The sequence below is a fragment of the Aquila chrysaetos genome, chromosome 25, assembly GCF_900496995.4.
Source record: "Aquila chrysaetos chrysaetos chromosome 25, bAquChr1.4, whole genome shotgun sequence".
Taxonomy (NCBI): domain Eukaryota; kingdom Metazoa; phylum Chordata; class Aves; order Accipitriformes; family Accipitridae; genus Aquila; species Aquila chrysaetos.
Window position 1 is genome coordinate 16545243 of NC_044028.1, and position 12391 is coordinate 16557633.

Here is a 12391-nt window from a genome sequence, read left to right on the forward strand (position 1 = left end):
ACAGAACTGCCTGTAACTACCCTACCCTAAGTAGTGGTCAAATTAGAGCCTATCAGTGTATATGTAAAATTAGAGTTGCTCAGTTTTGACCTCAGGCAGGATCACTTCACTCTGAATTTCATCTGCTGTTCTGTCACCTAGTAGTTCAGCAATAACAGGACCTCCTGCAATTCTTCAGTCTTGGCTTTCCTCTCTATGTCTGACCAGCTTCTATCACCGATGAACTCCTCACAAGAGAAATGGGTTTTGCTGAGAATGGCAAAACTCCAAATACATTGCAAATCAGTTCAGGCTTAGATTTAAGATGGATAGAATATGGTGTACGAGGCATTTTCTCAATGTTTGTGTTGGCATTTTGGTTTTGTGCTCCTTAGAAGTTCCTTTGGAATGTAAAATGCTTTGAAAAAATACTGTTTTACAGAAAATTCTGCTCAGCCTCTGTAGCAGTGAAAGAATCAAGCATTTCTTTTCCAGTGATGACTTCTTTTAAACTTGAGGAGATTTGCTGAAGTTCTAACCTTCATAATCTAGTGGTCATTATAGTATGACTTAAGAAAAGCTCTAGAGCCATTCAAATATGTGGTAGTAATAAAAGAAATTAATCCTTTGTTGTAGCCAGGGATCTTTTCCTTTATACTGAAAATTTATTTCTGACACTACTCAAAGGATATAATTTATAGTGATGTTAAAACCAGCACGCTCCTTTTGCATATCACCTTTTTGAAAGTTGTGTTGTCTTAGGAAAGTACAGTTTCTGAAAATGGACTGACTGTGAGACTCCAAACCTTCTTAACAAAACACCCCCTTCCACTCAGTACTGGAGGTAAGGTGGTGATGCTGGTGGTAGGATCTGTAACTGTATTATAGCTGTTACTGTCTTTGTAAAACCCAGTATGGAGGATGTGGGTTATTCCTGTCTCCTTATGCTAATCTAGGATGCTTCTGGGGCAGTAAAATAGATTAAAAATTTCCTTCCCTATTTCTGGGTATATGGAACAATAATTTTTTTATCTAGTATTGATGACATGGGTTGTTCCTGTCTCCTTACAATGATCTAGGATGCTTCTGGGGCAGTAAAATAGATATGTAAATAATTTCCTTTCCTACAGAACAATAATTTTTATCCTTTGTAATTTTTGATGTGCAGTTTGCAGGAAGTCTGGAGGGACCAATGTTTTGTACAGCTAGGCACTGTTAAAATTGCATAGCCTAACATTTAAGCTAAGGAGGAAGAAATGCTTCAGGTTGAATATAAAACCTCAGCTCAGTTCCCTTGTGTTTGTGCACTGTGTGCTAAACTTAGTAATTACTTACGATTCCTCATTTTTGTGGGATTTTATTCTGTGTGAGCTGCTGAGAAGATGCATGAAATGACATGACTAACAAAGGGCAAGTCTGAGAGGGCATCTGTCTTTTAATATACTGAAACTTTGGCATTCGCTCTTTATACCTTAGTACTGTAGAATGTAATTGCTATAAAGCTCCACTACTGTAAATGTGTCATTTTAGGTAACAAAATTAATATTTTGGGAGAAGGAAAGGTAGGATCAGAGTCACTTGTCCAGAAAGAGGAATGTATTGAAATAAGTAAAGAACAAACCCAGGATCGAACCAAACGAGTGAGGGGTGGAAAAAGCCAAAAGAGGAAGAGGCTTAGGAAAGACATTGGAAAGAAGACAAAAAAGAAAAAGAAAGGTAAGTAATACATCAGGAAAAAGAAGCATTCTTTTTAATGCATATACCCACTGTAAGTTGCTTTAGGGAAGTTGACATGACTGTCATAGTGTGGGAAATGGAAACTTACTGGCATCTCTTTGGGTTGCCTCTTTTAGTGAAGAGGTTCAGATGTCCTGGGGCTGTACACTAGCTGTGGAGAAAAAGAGCAGCATGCTGTAACTGTTACCTGTGTGTGAATCATGATTGCACTACTGTACTGTACAAACTAAAGAAATTCTAATCGTGTCTATGCCAGATTAACTGCTTGCAATTCACTATCAACTTTTGATAGCTGGCTTAAAGATTCTTTATGGTATGATGCTCTAGGTAGTCAGTTTGCTAACTAAAGTGCTTGTTTTCTCATTCCTGGGAGAGGTATTGATGCATTTTACTTTCTCAACTGCTACTTCCTTCTCTGCTTTTGTCTTTTATTCTTAGAAACTCCAATTGGTGCTGCTACTGCCTGTGATAGTTTGAATTAATCAGAATATGTAGTGCTGAGATAACTGACTGGGGTTTTTTTGGTTTTTTCTGGATTTTTTAGAAGACAATTCTGTAGAAAAAAGCAAAAGACTCCGCTACCATGATGAAGCTGACCAGAGTGCCCTGCAGAGAATGACACGTCTGCGTGTCACCTGGACAGTGCAAGAAGACAGTCTGCTCATGCTGTGCCGAATTGCTAGTCATGTGCTAAATGCAAAGGTATTTAATAGGACCTCTATTTAAGGGGTCTAGGTACTGAACACACTTTTCATCAGTCCTAGGAATTCATCCTGGTTCTAACCATCATTTGTGTACGTAAAAGCTGAAGTTTAACTCCAAGCACTTTTGTTCTTCACACAGGTAAAAGGGCCCTTTGTTCCATGGCAAGTAGTTCGGGATATCATGCATGCCAGCTTTGAGGAGTCCCTTGATAAAACTTCTCATTCTGTTGGACGAAGAGCTCGTTACATTGTCAGAAATCCACAGACCTATCTTAATTATAAGTAAGAAGGTTTCTGTCTATGTTCTAGGTATAGTCTAAGTTCTCCTGAAATTAAGTGAAGGCATATGCTCCTTCTACATTGTTGTCTGATTTCATGTGAATATAAATTTCAACTTTTTTGCACCCTAGTGCTATCAAATCTATATTGAATTGGGGAAATTTCAACTATATACAACACATTCAATTGTATCTGTTGCAGAGTTTGTCTTGCTGAGGTTTACCAAGATAAAGCCCTCATTGAAGATTTCATGAATAGAGAAAATAATTATGAAGATCCACAGGTAGGAGGGAAGTATTCTGAAGGTCACAGAGTACTTTACGCTGTTTGGATTACTGAGTTCTTGCACTGTTTTGATTACTGTGATTTCATATCTTATCTCTCCCTTGTACCCTTAGCTATGTTAAAAATAGCATCATTGTAAAAATGCAGCATCATTGCTATTTTGAGAGTAAAGTGGACACAGGCAGCCTTCCAAAGGCACATAAACATTACTGCTGTGCAACAAAAATTTTGGTTTTTTCAGTGTGCTTGTTCATAAACATGCATGACTGAACGTCTATATGCACTGATTTTTTTAGGGGTTTTTTAATCCTGTCAACCTCCTTGTTATCTGAGCAAGAAAACATTTTTGCTCTATAATTTCTTATTTTTTATTCTGGCACATGTCGAAATATTGCCTTAGCTTCTGTGGATGAGTGCAGGAATGTGAGCAAATTTCATGAGAGAAGCCTTGATTTGATCAGTCAAAAGATTTTGTTTGATTTTTGAGCTTTTTATGGCTTAAATCAACCACAATTTCAAATTCAAAAGTTGTTTACACTTTCAGTGCAAACAATTTGATTTTGAATTTCAAAACTTTTTCACAACTAGGACAATGTCACACCAAGATTTTCTTTGTTCTTTTCCAGGAATGACAAGTCATATTATTGTCAGAAAATCCCAACCAGTTCTGTTAGATTCATTTTTGTTTCAAGGAAGAATAGTTGTTCACTGATGAGACATTGCTGAAATAAATGCATGTGTCCCCATCCCTAAAGTCTGTCTTTGGAAGCAAATAAAAATTTGTTTCCAGAGAGATACAGGACCATTCCTCTAGTGTTAACAGGTGTCCTCCAAGCCATGACTGTACAAACAGACTTAATGGAGAACATGATAAAGATTGTGAAGGGTATGAAGAGAAAAAAAGACTTAAGCAGAAGCTTAAACAAAGTTCTAGCAAGAGATCTTATACTGTTAATTCAGTGTAATTGTTTTCAGAAAATATGTGCATGGTGGGTTGCATGTAGCTGTAAGCATGGTTACAGACAGAACCTGCAACTGTTAAGTAAATCAGCACACACAGTCTCCACAGAGCTTTTTTGATGCATTTTGTTGTCTGGCATACTGTTTCTGATTTGATAATTCAAAACCAGCTATGTCTACTAGAATATTCTATGAACACTTTAAAAGTAGAGGGTCTTTTCCCACTCTAAGAAATTGAGGTTGATAACATTTCTATCTCTTGTTTTGAAAGGTTTGCGCAAAGGAGTTTAAAGAATTTGTGGAAAGGCTGAAAGAGAAATTCAGTTCAACTCTGGGGAATCCCAAACTTGAGATTCCTGATACTTTGCAGGAACTCTTTTCCAGGTATTTTAGGTGCTCTTTTCCAGGTATTTTAGGTATTCCAGGTGCTTTTGACTCTGCACATGGGCTGAGACAGGGAGAGAGGAGGGAAATTCAGAGTAGACCTCTGCTATGCATGATTTACACCCTCTGTTACTTGTACTCTTAGTATCAAAAGAAGTTTCAGTAAATACAACAAGCAACATTTCTTTCAAATCCATACTTCCTAAATACATATAACTAATTTTCAGTTATTTGCACAAACTTGCTTATTTTAAACCATTCCCATTTTGCTAAATAAGACTTTGTAAACCAGAAATTCACAATGTCAGATTTTCATAAATTGTCAAATTCTCAACTTTGCTATTAGAGATGTTGGTACTCAGGTATAACATTTTAATGCAATAGAAGACTTCCCTTTACCATTTTCCAGATTAACCGGCCCCATTTTATATCACAATTTGTAGCTGGTTGCTCAGCTAAATCATCTCAGTGCTGCTAAAACTGTTGATACAGAAGAGCACTCAGCCTTGTATAGCATTCTCCAGCCCCAGATCATCAAGCTCTTTCATGATGAATAATACTTGGAGAGAAGTGTGAAAATTTGGATCTCAAACTATTTTATGATAACAAATTTAGCACCTTTGTAAATTTTCTTACTTTGTGAAGAACTGTATGTTACAGCAGAACTGCTGCTGATGGTAAGTGGAAGTCTGAAACGTCAATACAATAGCAAATCCATACAGTCCTGTACTGTCTTCTGTCCGTTTGTTTTATCTCCTTGTCAGCAGACAGCTTAGTGGAGTGGGGGAGATTGATCTGAACAGTTTCTTTAATCTTTGACAATTACACCGAGGGCTGCTGGAGCAGATGGTTCCCTTGTGCTGTTTCAACACTTGCCTTGTTAGCAGTTGCACTTGTCAGCCTCTGGGTTTCAGGGCTGATACAAAATCACAGAATATTACTTTTGTTTCAGTGTTTTCCTTTCCCTTCCCTTAACTAGATTTCGAGTTTTGGCAATTGGAGAAGACACAAGTCAAAACACAAAAGAGGATAGTCTAAGCAGGTGAGTAGCAGTAGCGCCATTTTTTCCCATTAGGACTCCAAGGTCATGTCAGTCCTCACATCTGTGAAAGTCATACTTAGTCTTCTAATTCAGTATGTTTTTCATCTGTTTGTTGCAGTGTATAAATTTATTAATAGAAAAATACTCTCACAAGGCTGTAGGGACCTCTGACATAGCTTATAGATTTGATGAATAAAATGACAGCAGCAACGCCCTTCTCAAAGTGGTGTTCTGTTATCATTAGGACAACAGTGTATGTTTTCTGTGTGGGTGCTATACCTTAAGAGGAGGAGATGTTAACAAAGAGAACTTTGGTTTGTGTCTGATTATCTGGACTGATCCAAAAAGTCAGGGTGGAAGGTCAGGGAAAAATGTAACGGGCTCCTTTACATGAGTGATCTCATGCCTTTATGCATCTATTTCAGAAGCAGGTGATTGAGTTTGTATATTTTTGTGCTAGTTTCATAGTCAGGTAACTGATGCTTAAATCATCATGAATAAACCCTTTTTTTCTTTCAGTGTCTATGATATTCATTTTCTAGTGCTACAGAATTTGATTCAGAGCACTTTGGCACTCTCAGATAACCAGATGAAATCTTGCCAGTCGTTTCAGGTACAGTATCTGAACCAAACTTTACTGGTTGTACAACCCTACAGAGTTTGTCCTTCCTACCTTGATATATGCCTTTTTCAAATGGGAGAAAAGAAACCCAGAAACTTAGATTTGTATCCATTTTGTGGGGATTATTCTCCTCTGCTTTTAGGAAATGGTATATTCTAGGCAGATTTTCAGTATGTTGCTTTTCTCTCTGAGGATGACATTGCAAGATGTGAGGTTGAAGCAATCCCCAAAAAACATATTAAATAAACTCCACATTCCTTCAACTGGGTCAAACTGTATCATGATTTAGTGCCCACTTGAGGAGTTGGAATTACAGTTTGGAGGAGGTATCACAAACACAGTGCTAGTCTCCAGCTGACACTGGTGTTGGGGAGCCTCTCCAGCATCGGGGACCACAAAAACATATCTATCAGTCAGGCACTTAAAAAAATAAAGTTAGAAGTTCAAAGGGAGTTTAATATCTCATCAGCAGGCAAGAGTGGAGCCTAGAAAGCCAAGTTCATAGAAGCATGTGTTCCTGGTAAAATGATGGGAAGAATCTACCAAAATGTGTTGCAGATGAGCATTTTTTACATATATAATTCTAGTGGGAGCCTGATCCCATTTTGAATATCAAGTGGTCTATAGTATTTAGTTAATTGGCATTTACTGTGGAGAGCCGGGAAGCCCATAAAAGGAATAGAATAGTGTAGTTAAGTAAATTTATATGTATCATTTACATTCTGGCTTGCAGCTTCATATTCATTTAGTTAATGTAAACCTCAAGTAGATGAGTCTAACAGTGGATTCAGAGCTAACACTGCCTTTTACACTGAACGGGGGTTTTTTGCAGACATTTCGTTTGTACCGGGAGTACCGGGATGACATTCTTGTGAAGGCTTTCCTAGAGTGTCAGAAGAGAAGCTTGGTCAATCGCCGTCGAGTAAACCACACATTGGGTCCAAAGAAAAGCCGGGCTTTGCCTTTTGTCCCCATGTCCTATCAGCTGTCTCAGAGTTACTACAGGTGGGTGTCAGAAAGGTCACTGTTTATGTTTGAGCAAATAAAAGAATATACCCAGGCATGCTTGGTGTGGAGGAGACAATACACATGACATATCTAGAGCAAGGAACCTGACCATCACAGCTGAAGCTGAAGAGTTGAAGGTAACTTCTATGTATGTTAGCCCTTTGTTCAGTTAGCAGTTAGGGCTGTACGGGGAATAGAGCCAAGTTTGCTGGGCAAGCCTTTACAAAGACATATGGAGAGGAGAGGTAGCACCAAAGTTCTAGATGTGGTGGAAGGATTTCTGTAGCACTCTTGTCATTCTGATGGTTGCTTGCTTTTCCTCTCCAGTCACTTTGTGCTGCACTGTACCTGGATGTCAGGGGTGGGGGAGGAGAGTTTAACTGTAAATGTATTCAGTGCTCAAGCAGATGACATCTTTGCTTTGTATTTGCTATATAGTACCTGACCTTTAAGTGGTGCATAAATACCTAACGTTCTGGAACTAGTAAAAGGACTGTGAAAGCAAATGTAGAAGGTACTTGGTCACCAGCTCTAGAGTGGAACTTCAACTACTTGGCTGTTCTGTGCTACCATGGGTCTAAAATTCATATACAGTAAGAACAGATTGTGAAAGATTTGTGCTGCTTCAAATTTGTCTTTTTGTCCAGAGTTTTTACATGGCGATTTCCCAGTACAATTTGTACAGAGTCCTTTCAGTTCCTGGAGAAGCTCAAGGATGCTGAAAAATCAGACCAGCCAGATAACTTCTCATTTAAAGATCAAGAAAACAAAGCATCAGAAGGCATGATTTCATTTCCTATGGATGGACCTGGTGGCCAGTGTGTGGCGATGCTTTCCCTCTTCTCCCTGGGACTTGTATCTGTGAATGTGAGAATCCCAGAGCAGATAGTTGTGGTGGACAGCACTATGGTGGAAAATGAAGTGATAAAAAGGTAAACACTGTTATTCCTATTAGTAAATATGGTTTGGGGGTAACTTGAATGAAATTGGACAGGCATTAGCATTTTCTGCACTGTATTGTGGTATGTTTTACTGTGATATTGTTTAGATTTTTATTTCTGAGGGAGCATTCTGAAGACTTACTGGCACTTTAGTTAGTGCCTGTCATTATAGCCTTGGACTGCATTTGTCTTCACAGATGTGACATTTAAATTGCTAGGCATTTCATTGCCATCAGAGCTAATGTGGAAGGGAGAGCAGTGCATTCTACCAATGAGCATTTCCATCAACGTTGTACCTTCCCATTTCAAAGACTAAGAAGGATTAGTAACAAGGTTTCAGCTTTATCAGTGAAACTTGGCTCCACAATAGAAGTTCTATGTATTGTCTCCTCTTTGATTTTTTTATTTTTTATTTTTTAAGCCTCCAGTAATTGCATACCACTGAAATTGAAACTCTCTCCCTAGGCAGTCTAATCCTATGAATAGTTATCCTTACAATCATCATGTGTTTCTTAGAGTGCAACTAAAATCTCTTGCTGTAGTTTAACCTGTTGCTTCCTGTTGTATACATACACGGAAAATACTTGTTTCTCTTTCTTTTTAGAGCAGCTTGTTACCTGTTTGAAGATTTTTATCATAGTCCTCCTCCCATAATATATGTTATTCTTTAAAATGAGCAGCCTCAGTTCCTTTTGGTATATCTTCTGTTTTTGGTATGTTATTCATGTTAACCAGATCTCCCTCTTTCTCATTATTTTCCTCTGCACTAAACTGTGATGTCAAAAAACAAATGCCATGCTCTTGCAGGCAGGTCTGTGCCAATTACATCGTATTATATAGGTGATATGCCTGTTAATACATCCCAAGATGATGAATGTCCATGGTCTTGCCAGAAAAACCCAAGCCAAAACCCCCCAGTGCAGTGATTCATGTACAGCTTGTGATTCACTCTAACAAGTTTCTTTTCCTTTAGTTAGTTAACTGTTTCCTCTCAGTGAGGAGGGACAGGTGCATACTGTAATATACTATAATAGAAGTAATATGCATTCGTCCATATGAAATTGCTTCCTGCTCTTTTCCAGACTATTTCTCCAGTTTGCTGATAATGTTCTGAATGCAAATCCTGTCTTCTCATATACTTGCAGTCTCTCCAGTTTGGTGATCCTATGCAAAGTTAATGAGCTATTTTATCACCCAGGTCATTAGCAAAAATACATTGTACCCTGGACTTAGTCCCGTTTCTGAGTACAGGCATCTGAGTCCAGTTTTCCAACTGGTTATGTACTTGCACTATTTTTTCTAAATGATGTGTTCCCTTTTGGTTTTAAATATCTTTTAAGAGAAGGTACATAAAGTTTAACTCATCTTAGAAAAGGTTGGAAGGAACCTTTGGTTGTCTCTGGTATAATCTGCTTAAAACAGAGGCAACTTCAGAGTTAGATCAGGTTGTTCAGAGCCTTCACCTTTATCCATAATGGCTCTTATTGTGTCCTGGAAAGAAACAGTGTTGATTTCACTAAGTTTGTTTCTAGGAAATTTATCCTGGCTGCTACTACTACTCTCTCTTTACTTTGAGGCTGTCTGCAGTTTTGTGTTGGGGTTTTTTTTAAGTAACTGAAGTCTTTGGTCCGTAATTCATTCTTCCCCTTTTCTCCCTTAAAAATAAACAGTCTGCCCTCTACTGCAGTAACCCTTATGGTCTCAGCCTTTGTGCTCTGACAGATGTTCCCTCATGATGAACTGTCTGCTGAACCAAAGAGGTTCAGCACTGTCAGCTGAGACATTTTGGGTTCATTTCAACATGCATGCAAAAAAGAGAGAGTGAGTTTCCTTTTCCAGGGATTTTTAGTGTATTTTCTTTTCTGTAGTTGCTTGTTCTCGGCACTTTAAATCAGCCTGCCATGGACATACACGCAGCTGTTCATGACTAAATACTAGAATGCAGAATCACATGTGTTCTTGCTTCGCTCAGTGTAATGAGTCCCTTTCTTATTTTGGGAAAAAAACAAAACAAAACAAACATGTCTGTTTGCTGTAGTTTGGGAAAAGAAGGACTTGAGGATGACGATGACGATGATGATGACTTAGATGACAGCTCTGGAGGCAAACGGAGAATAGAAGTAAAAGCTCGTCAAGCATCTCATACCAATTACTTACTGATGAGAGGCTACTATGCCCCTGGAATTGTCAGCACGCGCAACCTGAGTCCCAGTGACAATATCGTGGTCAATTCCTGCCAGGTGAAGGTTAAGCTGCGATGTACGCCAGTTCCAGGAAGACTCAGCTCTCCAGGTTAGTTTCTGTTTGCCCTAACTTGCACAGAAGAGGGTTGGAGCAGGAAAGATAGTGAACTCATCAGCTGAGGAACTGATTTGAACAAAGCCTCTTAATAGGAACATTCTTTTGTTATTATACATGCGGTTTGCCTTGTAATGCTTTGTCTCCTGACTTAAAGCAAACAGGTGGTTGACTTATAGAGGCACCTTTTGTTGGTAACAAGTCCTAGCCTGTATTCCATGTTGTGTGAAACTATTAATCCAAAGAGGAAATCTGTCCTCTGCTCTGTTATCCCTTCTCTAGGAGGTTTTTCAGTCCCTTCTGCAACTTAAAATACCATATTATGTCAGACCCAGGCTTTCCTCTCTGTAAAGAGAAAAGAAAATCTTTCAGAGCTCCTTGAATGGAAATTCACATTTACTTGTCTCATGCAAGTGCCTGAAATAGTGGTGTCCAATCTCTGGCCTTTTACCTACAGTAATTTAAACATTTTGATAATATTTAGAGCTTGAATATTTGCAATTTATCAGCACTCCCCCTTCTTCAAGAGCATCTTCCCTTCAGCTGTAATGCAGATGTACCCAGAAAGCCTTTAGTTGTTTAGCTCTTTAGTTGGAAGGTCTAGTGCTGTCCCTGCCCATTCCTATTGCTGTTGTCGTAGAGGTAATAGAAATTCTTTCTCATATCTCTGCTGCCACACATGCCCTCCAGGTCTGCTGAGCTGATGGCTCATTACAGTTGTTCTCATTTTTCCTTGCCTGTCAAAGAAGTGCAGCTGTCATATGAGTGTCCCACAAGGCATGATGTAAAGGCAGCCTGCAGATAAAAGGGTGCGGAGCAGGTAAGAACAGGGCCAAAGCTACCCTCTAATCATCCAGGACTGGAAAAAGGTGTTACGCTGCTTCAAATTCTGAATACTCTGTACAGTGGGGGTCAGTTTTGTGCAGCAATGGACCTGTCTCCAAACACAGAGATGCTTTGTTACACTAATTGTACTAAGACATTGTCAACTTGTAGTTTGTACCATATTTGGCCAATATCTTTCTGCCATGGATCAGCTGCTTCCAATTTTTCAATTAATAGAGTTGTCCATAGCATTTCCTTGCCCTAGGCTTTTCACTTGACCTTCTTCAAGAAAAGAGGAGATAATTCCCTCATTAACTTAGAGTTAAGCTGACCCGGTGTTAGAGAGAATACCAGTAAGTCTACGCTGTCTTTCAGTGGTACTTCACTGGTAAGCCCTGGTAAACCAACTTGCTCTTCTTCTACAGGTCTTCTCAGAGACAAATATGTAAGGCAGAAGGACAAAAGGAAACTGCAGCAATGAAGATGGAAAACTGAGCTCTGATTTTTAATCAGAATAGTCTAGAACACCTCTAATCTGTCTGTCTCAGAGCATTTATCTTTCTGTAGCGTATTGCATAGTAACAACTGCTTCACAGCTTATACACTTGTTTTTTATTTGCTTTGCAGTTTCCTCTCTGCTTGATAACATGGTTGTGGGAGTCTCCTGCCTCCCTGAAACTTTTACCAGGCTGATAAAAGTCCAGGAAGAAAATTATGAGGTTGATCAGTTTCTTCATGGGTGTACAGAACGTTATGGCTATAATCCCAGAGATGTAGCTGCTGTTTTGGAGATCCGTAATGCAATAGAGGCAACTTCCCACTTTGGAATTTGCAAAGCTGAGCTGAGCAAACGTTTCTGCAGCTATGAAGAGGTGGAACCTGAACGCACCAGGAGCTTGGAGCAGTACATTCAGGTGGTTTTACAGCCAGCTGCTTTCCATACATTAACGTTTGTATGCTTAATATTCCCCTGAAATAGGACAATCTTACAGGCTGTAGGAAGCAAATGTAAATTGAACAAAACTATTTACATTAGGCAAGAGATCACATACCAATACCTGATAGCAATCTCGCCTCAGAGTTAAGAAGGCCAAAAATTAAAGCAGCGCTTGCTCAAAGATAGGAATGAACCGTTTCAGAAACGTAGAGGTACCAACATTCACCTTTGGAAGCAAAATACTCTTTCCCAGTTATATTTTAACTTAATTTAAGCTGAACAAAAATGTCTTGTGCTGTAATTTCAGAAAAGTTTAAGGGCCAAAACATCTTTTCAGTGCAGCAGGACAGAAATTTGAATATTCTACTAAGCTCTTCCTCTTTCTTTGCT

General features: G+C 38.9%; 1 protein-coding gene across 3 annotated transcripts in view; it reads left to right on the forward strand.

The window, feature by feature from the left end:
• Window positions 1-12391, forward strand: part of GTF3C1 (general transcription factor IIIC subunit 1) — a 44330-nt gene that overhangs the window by 26742 nt on the left and 5197 nt on the right. For all 3 annotated transcript variants that reach the window (XM_030002498.2, XM_030002499.2, XM_030002500.2), the window contains exons 22-33: window positions 742-823; window positions 1510-1695; window positions 2261-2418; window positions 2560-2702; window positions 2901-2982; window positions 4216-4328; window positions 5308-5370; window positions 5890-5983; window positions 6825-6997; window positions 7648-7932; window positions 9980-10233; window positions 11692-11978. In XM_030002498.2, the coding sequence (XP_029858358.1) occupies window positions 742-823; window positions 1510-1695; window positions 2261-2418; window positions 2560-2702; window positions 2901-2982; window positions 4216-4328; window positions 5308-5370; window positions 5890-5983; window positions 6825-6997; window positions 7648-7932; window positions 9980-10233; window positions 11692-11978 (1920 nt within the window). The remainder of the gene's footprint in view (window positions 1-741; window positions 824-1509; window positions 1696-2260; window positions 2419-2559; window positions 2703-2900; window positions 2983-4215; window positions 4329-5307; window positions 5371-5889; window positions 5984-6824; window positions 6998-7647; window positions 7933-9979; window positions 10234-11691; window positions 11979-12391) is intronic.